This window comes from Rhipicephalus sanguineus, chromosome 8 (genome assembly GCF_013339695.2).
Source record: "Rhipicephalus sanguineus isolate Rsan-2018 chromosome 8, BIME_Rsan_1.4, whole genome shotgun sequence".
Lineage (NCBI taxonomy): Eukaryota > Metazoa > Arthropoda > Arachnida > Ixodida > Ixodidae > Rhipicephalus > Rhipicephalus sanguineus.
In genome coordinates, this window is record NC_051183.1 from 56544329 (window position 1) to 56554052 (window position 9724).

The window sequence follows — 9724 nt, forward strand, 5'->3', positions numbered from 1 at the left end:
TTTTCGAATGGGAGATAGAAAGAGCATAATTGATCTTGTAAAGGCCAAGTCGTTTTTTAAACTCATCTGTGTTCACAACTTAGACAAATGAAGAAGATGTTTCCTGTTTAGTATCTGCCTACACCTTGGGGACATTAGCAGAACAGATTTGACAACACCAGGTTCGTATCGTATATCAATTGTTGTGGAAATTGCGCAGGCATAAAGTGCAGTCGCAAGCTCATCAGTCCAGAACTGGAAGGGGAAAGACTCGTTACCATCATGATGCGCTGTACTCTCCTGGTTTTTCTGTTCCACGTGGGTTTCGGGGACGTGCAGAAAGAAGATCTTCCTCCATGGGCCGATGAAACAAGTCTGGGGAAGTACCAGGATGCGTGGAGGGTGCGTACAACATTTTTTTGTCGCATCATTCCTGTTCTAAAGGGATGAACAAAAGCAAAAAGGATGAACAAGGAAGTTCGAATTTTCCTGGAACAGCGAAGGCTTCAGGAGTTAAAATGTTGAATGGTTTTGTGTAGCTTATCTCCGCAGATAATATGCTTTACATGCAAACTCTACATTTGAACAAATGCGAAAACATCCGACGTGAAATTGGCGTACCGTTTGAGGACGCTGCGAAGTTATCAGTTTGGCTTGCTAGACGAAATAACTAATTTTTATCCACGTTCGATTTCAGATCCGTCTACATATGCGGACACACGAAAATACGCGATGCCTTGTAGCGATGCGCCATTTATAGTTTTATGACGCTAATTACTGTCACATCGACGCGAAAGAGCAAGCTGTAGCCATGGCGTGAAGGCGACTTTCAGGATAAATGTAGTCAATATAAGATAGATAGCTAGAAAGAAATAAACAAACAAATTAAGATAACGAGAGAGGTAGAAGGGAATAAAAGATAGATAGATAGATAGATAGATAGATAGATAGATAGATAGATAGATAGATAGATAGATAGATAGATAGATAGATAGATAGATAGATAGATAGATAGATATCGCCGTTTTATCAATACATAGTATTCTGCTTGCGTATATGTAGAGCGCCTACAGTGCACTGTTCTGTTAGACAAGCGGAAAGGGAAAACAAACACTTTTTAAGGATGGGATGGGATTTTGCTTGCTATTTTAATGTCATTAGTGAACCTTGAACATCACATTAATAAAGATAAAGATGGCGGTTTCAATGCTGTTGTGACAGCATGGAATATGAATTACTTAGTTTTTAAGTTCAGAATTGAAGCAATTGTTCATTACTATCGCACACTGTGAGGTCACTTATGACTGGAGCCAGTGAAGTACTTACAATATTGTTACATAGAAGAATTATCGACGCATTCGTAGGAGGCATTATGGTAAATATGGAACGGTTCACACTTTTCCAGAATTTTATCGCGGCAGTTCTGAACGCAACGTTGGATACAGTTGAATTCCGAGAATTCTGTATTAGGACTAATACAGTGAGCCGCATTTGGAACGTTGCCAATTCGACACAGCAGAAAACACCCGAAGAAAGAAAATTCTAGTCAGAAAGGAAAGTACATGCTCTGCTGAATCAATGCACGTCGATGAGCAGCAATAACAATGCCAGCAAATGAAGAAAAAAAGACACGCGACTCGCTAACAAAATCATCCCCACTTTCGCCGCGTTTATTTCTCTTAAATTGATATATATCTCAGTCAGTTGAACACTACGTGGCTGAGCAGCGACCACGTTGCCCGACATATTTCATGTTTTAGCCCCCGAGGTATTCTAGTATCTGGAGGTATTGCAAATCGCAGCTTTTAATATTTTGCAACATACAGCGACAGCTCCTTCTTACTTGCTCGAAAAGATTCGACTCTCTTGAATATATAACGTCTTTAAAAAGTAGGGCGAATACATCGGTCGTCTAACCTGGAGTTTCACATTGTGTTTCAGACCTTGAATCAATCAAACACAACAGTATATTTCCTCGTGAGGTCGACGTACAGCGAGAACCCGGTGTGGGGGAAAAACTTCACATGCGTCAACGTTCGAGCTATTGAAGTAAACGAGACGGCAAAAACTGTCAAATCCTTGTTTAGGTTCAAGAATGGAACTACGGGCAAGACGTAAGTACATAAAGGGTAATTTTTCTTGCGAAACGAAAAATGTTCAGTCCAAAAGAACATGGAAGATGAGTCCTGAGGTACATCAGTTAATTACACTGCTTCAATGAAAGAAAAAACCTGCACCATCTTCTCGAATCGCCACCCCAGTCACAGTGAATCTTTTTTTTTTTTTTTTGCAGAGAGCATTTGCAAGAAGAATTTGAGTTGCCTGCAGTTCGAAGTCATGCGTTAAAATGGAGGCCGACGTATGAGTGGCCCATACGAACCAGTCCGTGTAGAATATAATGCTTTCAAGTAGTCGCTCAAGGGGTGTCAACAGGGAACTAGATGAGGACATATGCACAGGACATGACTAATTAGTTTATTGCAAATGCCGAGATTAACACTTTGAACCTCGTTACGCAAGTACAATAGAGGGTTCCTTAATTTAAACACATGAGAGCTTTTGTTAGGTAAAATTTTCTAGGGACTGTGCAAGAGAGCGCGAAATGGTTATGCAAGATTTTCAAGCACTTCTCATATAAAGAATTTTCGGAAAGGCAATCTGTAATGCACAATTATTTGTTCGAGACTAACGTGAGTATTACCTCTTGCTTCGACTCTGCAGCTGAAAAATGTCGCACAAAAGACAAATAACTAATATAAAGAGGAAGGGTAGTGTTTAACTACTAGTGATTTAATGAAACGCCGCTCTGTGGTTCAGATAAAATCTATTGCAGAACATGACATACCGAATACTGTGAAAGCTATGTGACATGCCTGATCCAATAAAGGTTCTAGTGCCTCCAAATCCCGTAAATTGCGTTCATTATGCATTCTTCTATTTCAATTGGTCGGCTTTGTATCTACTTGTCTTTAATAATTTATTCGGTTTTTATTTTTTATCAATATTTTTTTCTGCTGATATTGTTATCAGCACTGTTTAAACAGATGCGACCTAGCTAAGATTTGTTGATGATGGTGAACATAACATTTTTGCTGACACACCGCGTCACTTAAACGGGGAAACTACGGTATTATTGTGAATATCACGGACATTTTTCATTTTCAGATACAACCTTACTGACACTGTCGGAGTTACAACCACATATAATTACAGTACACCGAACGCTATTCAGTACACAACTGACAGTAAGTAAGAAACTCTGCATGTGTAGCAGAGATGCCAAGTAAGGCTGACTTTTTCAAAGTGTGTTCGCGTTCTCTCGATAATTTGCCGCTCATTATTCATAACCGCAAATTCATAACCGTTGTAGCCATCTTTAATATATGCCATGTGAACAACCTTCCGCGCCTTTGAGCACGTGCCAGTTAAATAAGGTATTTGTTTGTGATATTCAGCTTCTTTTAAATCTTACGTGAGAAATTCGATTAGTGCAATTATTAGAACGATAGATTATGACCCTGAAAGGCCCAGCAGAGAGACACGAGCGGGTGACACGGTTTTAGTATTATCGATTTTTACCAGGCACCTTCTTAATATTATAACATATTCGTTAAGCAGAGATCGCGTGTTTTGCGACTTCTGCCTTCGTATGAGGTGGTGTTCCCACGGCATGGGAACAACAATATGAGGACTACTTCATGAGAGTGATCGTTAAGCGACCACGTTGTGAGTGATAACGACGGTATAACATCTATGAAATGATGGTAATTCAATGAGGGAGATGAAATGATAACAAAGGTCTGACGACGACGCAGTGCTTGTGTTGGAGCTTAGTTGTGCACGCTTACGTACATCATGTGACATCTCAGGAATCCTTGGTTTTCACTATATCTTGTGCTACTTTGCTCTATGCTGTGTGCCAGTGGATCGTAAAAGACAGTGGCAGACAACAGCTGTAACGTGCAAGAAGAAATGAAAGACTCGCTTCAGGAAACAGAGTCATTTTCGGGAAAGAGAATCATTTGAATGCTTTTTGATAACCTCCACACCTTCTCCACTGATGGTTCTGCTAATAAGTACTGTACGTGTTGCTCGATGAATTAGCGATTAATAATGACATAACCTAGAGTAGAAAATAGATTGAAAAGATGAAGTCCACACTAAATATACTCATATATATCCTAATTTCTACTAGAATGAATACCATATTCTCTTGTGGAATTCAGACTTTGTCTAATGTATTGATACTCGGTCAGAGGTGCGGTAAATGTTGTTTACACTAGCTATCTTCTCTCCACAATTCACTCATTCTTAAGCTGAAAACAGTCTAACGTGTTCCCGGCAACACTGTTGCAGATGGAACCCTCAATGACACCCTTATCTTCTCGGACTACAATAGATGCGACATCGTCAGTATTCCTTATGAAAATAATGGAACAGGTAAGAAAACATTGATGACATTACAGTCGGGGCTACGCTCTCGTAGGGGTGTCGTAGGGGCAAAGTGTCGACAGCACGCTTTGTCGAGAAACTGGGTAAAACTCCCGCCTCTCTTTGAAAAAGTGAAAAGTCCGGCTCAGGCAGCCGAGCTTTAAAAAGATCATTTTAAGTTGAAATAAAATTCTCTACCCTTGATATTCGGCAGTGGGTGTTTTTTTCTTTCTGGGTAAAGGTGTAGAAACTGTGTTCCCTGAGCGTCTAAATACGAGTACGTTCCGTTGTAGCATCTTCGTTACAAGGGAGGCATGTCATCGCAATTAGAAAAAGAAAAAAAAAGAACCTTTTCGCACCTGTCGTCACCGCAAATGACGCGCGCTTCTGACTTGATCATGAAAGCTTCATCGTGATGCGTACGACTGGTTAGGAAGTGATACGGCTGTCAGCAGACCCCAAAAAGGTAACCTTTGTGACCTATAGACTGTTTCACGAATGGGCTTCGGTGCCGCCATATTAGACTGTTAACTTTTCCGTTTCGTATTTTTAGCAAATAAACAAACAGTGATACTTTTGGCGTATACGCATGAGAACGGTTGGGTTGGTGCATTCGGGGCTTCCTGACCTCATCAATTCACGTTGCGAAAGGAAAGTAAGAAACCATTCGTTTAAGAGCTGAAGGTGGCGGCGCCCATGCGTCTTACGTCAAATAGTGTATATGCTGTAATGAAAGATTGCGTATACTCTGAAGAGCCGAGAATCTACAAAATATTTGCTCAATAGTTTGTTCTGTGCACTTAAAGTACATTTTGAAATGCGCGAGTGAGAGTATGCTAGGGCAGCTGAAGGTTACGGCTCGGGCGGAGATGAAATGTGACAGGCATGTGCCGTCGCACAGGAGATCTACGGTGGTTTGGAGGGAGGGGATGCGTCACTCACGCAGGAAGTGCGTACTTTAGGAGTCCGGACGCGGTCGCGCGAGCCGTGTCTTCACAGGGATATCAGCAGACGGCTCATACCTTTGTACGTGTTGGGTTCTCGCCACTCAGTTTGCGCTGAAGTGATAGACAGCACTAGGTCGCTGCGCTCGCTGCAGCGGCCACGCTTTCTTACGCCAGCGTTTTGTTGAGTATTGCCAGGTCGGATGCGACAGGATTAAACTGATATCCTGGATTCCTACAGCATTTCAGTTTGCTGCCACCGCATCGATTGTTTCGCCTTTGCGGCGCAGCTGGGGCGTTAATAAAGCACAGGCTGGCTACGCACACTGCCACTGCGCAGTACGAGGCGCTATCTCGAGATATCCGGGTACACGGGGTTCTCACAGTGCTCAGCTACAGCGAAGGTCTAAGTCACAAGAGTAGAAAATATATATCTAAAGCGTAACAATGGTTCATGATTTCCTTCTCACGAAAGCGCCTGGAAACCTCGCTCTAGAAAGTTTGATGCTTTACTTCGCACCGCTTACACTGTTCGCCCTAGGCTTCTTTGAGAGTAAATGCTGCTAAATTGACGCATCCGTGAAAATTTCGGGGAGGAGGTGAAGAAGCGTAAGCGTTACGAGTTTGAAAGATTCGTTTGCGTTCTTTCCGCTGGCGTCTCTTACAGTCGCATTTGATGCAGTAGTAGGTTTGTTAGAACTGCATTATGAATAATAGTGTAAGTTCAGCAAGCGAATAAGCGAGTTGACCAAAGTGTGCAACTATAGCGAAAATGAGAAATGATGACTGCACCGCTCGCATGTCAGTGCAGTTCCTGTAATGCAGCATGCTTTTAACGTTTCTCTTTATTTCAGGATGCGAGATGTGGGTGAACAAGGATCACGTCAACAACATACCTGACTGCTGTAACTTCATATACGATGCTTATTGCGTCAGTGCTGGAAACTACACGGTTTACGAGCAGACTAGTTGTAAGGACATGCTTGACCAAAAAGCTAGTGAAGCATGCTGATAAGTGCGCTTCTGCGCTTGCCTGTGCTTTTAGCGTCCGTGCAGTAGGTTTCTTGGCTAAAACCCTTATATATCTTATTAAAGTACGTCTATCGTCCTGTTTATTCGGTCCCTCTTTACTGGTGATGCGCTACTACCAATATCGACGAGCTCACACAGCCACATTACTGAAGTGCTTTCTGTGGGCCTGTTTTGGAAATCTGGCTTATCCCAGCCTTTCAAACCTCTTCGGAGAAATAAAGAAGCTTGCGAAAGAAATATCCTCAGCGTTTGTCCTCACTTTGACACTCTTTGTCACATTGTTGTATATTGTCACGTGAGCGTGAAGCTGAAGAAGACGGCGCTCGGTGTATTCAAGACGAAACTCTTTATTCGGGCGAACTTGTACCGACTTTTATACATGTGCTGTTGAAGATTCCAGTGTTATCGCTGGTGGCCGCGTACGCTGTCGAATAAATTAGACTATCCGCGTCCTGTGCGCAATAATAATAATAATAATAATAATAATAATAATAATAATAATAATAATAATAATAATAATAATAATAATAATAATAATAATAATCAATCAATCAATCAATCAATCAATCAATCAAACGTTTATTTAATGTGCCCAGGAACAACCGTAAGGTCTTTGTACTGGCGCACAGAAAAAAACAACAAAAAAACAAGAAAAAAAACAAAGGAAACATTCATAATAAAATATCAGGGATAAAAAACGTTACAAAATTGCACATATACAACTATGCGCAGGCAGAAAAAAAAATATCAACAGTGTACAAGGCTATGTAAGTACAGTGCAAAGCTCGGAGCAGAACAACGACTGGGAGCTGTGAAAGACATCGAGCTCCATAAAGTAAGCATTGTAAAGACGTTGTATCCTGCCAATGGTCGAATGTTCACAGAGGCAGGCGGTTACATGAAAAGGTCTATTCTCTCTGGTCAGCTTACGTGGAATTCGGAAATTAAGACAGTTGAGCAGTACAGGGCAGGATATGATACCATGCACAAGCTTGTAAAGAAATAACAGATCAGCGCGATTTCGTCGGCAGCAAAGTGATGGCAATGATAATAATCCAGCAGCGTTAGAACGAGATCCAGAGTCATTTCTAGCGAAACGATGGTTGTAAATGCTTAGGAATTTTTTCTGGACTCGCTCAATAGCGTTGCTGCTGGAATTAGGAATGCCATTCCAGATCACAGATGCATACTCTAGTTGAGGAAGACATAGCGCGGTGTACAATTTTCGGAAGGGCACAGGAGAACGGAATTCTCTAGACATTCTGCAAACACAGCCTAGGGTGCGAAGACCCCGCAAAGCAACACACTTAGCGTGAGCAGAAAAGTGTAAGGTGCTATCAAAAAGAACACCTAGATCATTGATCTCACATACCTTACACAACGACACCGAATTGACAGAATATAAAAAGGCACACTAGATGTTTTTCGAGTGAAACTCATTACCTTGGTTTTTGAAATATTTAGGGAGAGGTTATTGCTCTTGCACCATTCAGAAAAAGAACACAAATCAGATTGCAGCAAGCGACAATCGATAACTGAATGAATTTCCTTTAAATATCTTTATGTCATCGGCATACAAAAGGAAAGAAGAATTCCGAATGACAGAAGAAACATCATTAACATAAATTAAAAAGAGGAGTGGGCCCAGTACCGACCCTTGAGGAACCCCACTAGTAGCTTTATACAAAGAGGACGTTTGGCCATTAACGGCAACGTAACATAATCTATCAAGAAGATAGCTATGGCAGGAGATTCACAATTGAAGAATCAACATCAAAGTGTGCAAGTTTATCCACAAGCAGCGAATGGCTGACAACATCAAAAGCTTTGCTAAGGTCACAGTAAATAGCGTCAACCTGTCCTCTCTGCGAAATAGGCGTGGAGACTTGCATCATGAAACTGGCAAGATTAGTGACAGTTGAGCGGCCAGCGAGAAACCCATGCTGATTCACAATCAATGAATTTTTTACATCAAAAGACAATATTTTGTGAAGAGCAAGCTCAAAGATTTTGGATGCGGCACAAAGAAGGGAAATAGGGCGGTAGTTCGAGACGTCACTTTTACAGCCAGACTTAAACACTGGGAAAACACGAGCAGTTTTCCACATGCTAGGAAACGTTGAAGCATGCAGACACTTATTAAATATGGTAGTCAATACTGGGACAAGTATACTGCCATAGGCTTTTAGTATGGCAGAGGGGATGCCATCTGGGCCAGCTGAAAAGGATGGTTTCAAGCGCTTAATGCATTCTGAAATGGAATCTTCATCTAGCGACACAGCATCAGCTGCGCCAACTGCCTTAACCTGTCGACAGTTACTAGCTACAGAGGCTGGAGACTTATAGACAGATGAAAAATGCATGGCAAAACAGTCAGCAACGGCTTGAACTTCTACTCCATTTGGGTCCAGTATCCTGAAGGACTCGCCACTTTTGCTCGACCGTTTGCGCACATACTTCCAAAACTCAGCCGGCCTGTCAGACGCGCTTTTTTCTAAAAATGAAATATATAGACTGTGATCCCGTTTATAAAGGCGTTTACAAAGAGTACGAAAACGACAGAATTCTTCCTTCAAATGAGTTGATGCAGAACGTTTATACTTTCTGTGTGCACGATCTTTATGTTTCAGTGCACTTATAAGTTCTGATGAGAACCAGGAGGGATATTTACAATGATGAGGTGTATACTGGGGAATGAACTTGCGCATGCTGGTCAAGATAAGCTCCGTAAACTGATCGACTTGATCATCAACATTGGGTTTGTCAGTTACCAGTGACCAATCTGTGGTGGACAAGTCATGGTACAAGCCAACGTAGTCACCTCGCTTGAAGGCAAATCTGGGCGTTTTGTCGATTTTTCTGGGAAAGCTTGGTTTTTCTGGTGAAATACAGAGTGTTAGTTTGAGTGGTGGGTGAAATTTGTCAGGACGAACAAGAGAGATGTGAGAGAGTGATACTTCGATAGGTTGATTATTAGAAATACACAGATCTAAGACGTTACCACAGGAATTGGCAATACTATTGTGCTGCTGTAGGGAATTAAAAGCGAGAAAATCTAACAATACGCTGCATTTGTTCTTTAAAAATGATGATAATGAGAAAATTTAAGTGTGGTCCAGTCAATTCCTGGTGTGTTAAAGTCGCCAAGTACAAGAATTTTGTGCTTCTTATGTGAAATTATCACATTTTCAATAGAAGAGACGATCTGATTAAAAGCAATTGGTGAAACGCTAGGCGATACATAGAAACATCCAATCAACAATTTTTCACAGTGCTCAAGACTAATTTCGATCCAAATTGATTCAGAAATTGTTTCTATGTCCTTGCGTCTAACAGAT

General features: G+C 41.4%; 1 protein-coding gene across 2 annotated transcripts in view; it reads left to right on the forward strand.

The window, feature by feature from the left end:
• LOC119401959 (male-specific histamine-binding salivary protein-like) overlaps positions 1-6615 on the forward strand; it is a 6749-nt gene extending 134 nt beyond the window's left edge. The window contains exons 2-6 of one of the 2 annotated variants that reach the window (XM_037668988.2): positions 200-381; positions 1921-2093; positions 3145-3224; positions 4336-4419; positions 6209-6615. In XM_037668988.2, coding sequence (XP_037524916.1) covers positions 262-381; positions 1921-2093; positions 3145-3224; positions 4336-4419; positions 6209-6366 — 615 coding nt within the window. In that variant the 5' untranslated portion in view covers positions 200-261 and the 3' untranslated portion in view covers positions 6367-6615. Of the gene's footprint in view, positions 1-41; positions 382-1920; positions 2094-3144; positions 3225-4335; positions 4420-6208 lie in introns of those variants that run through there. The other variant, XM_037668989.2, reaches the window with a different exon arrangement.
• The last annotated feature ends 3109 nt before the right edge of the window (positions 6616-9724 follow it).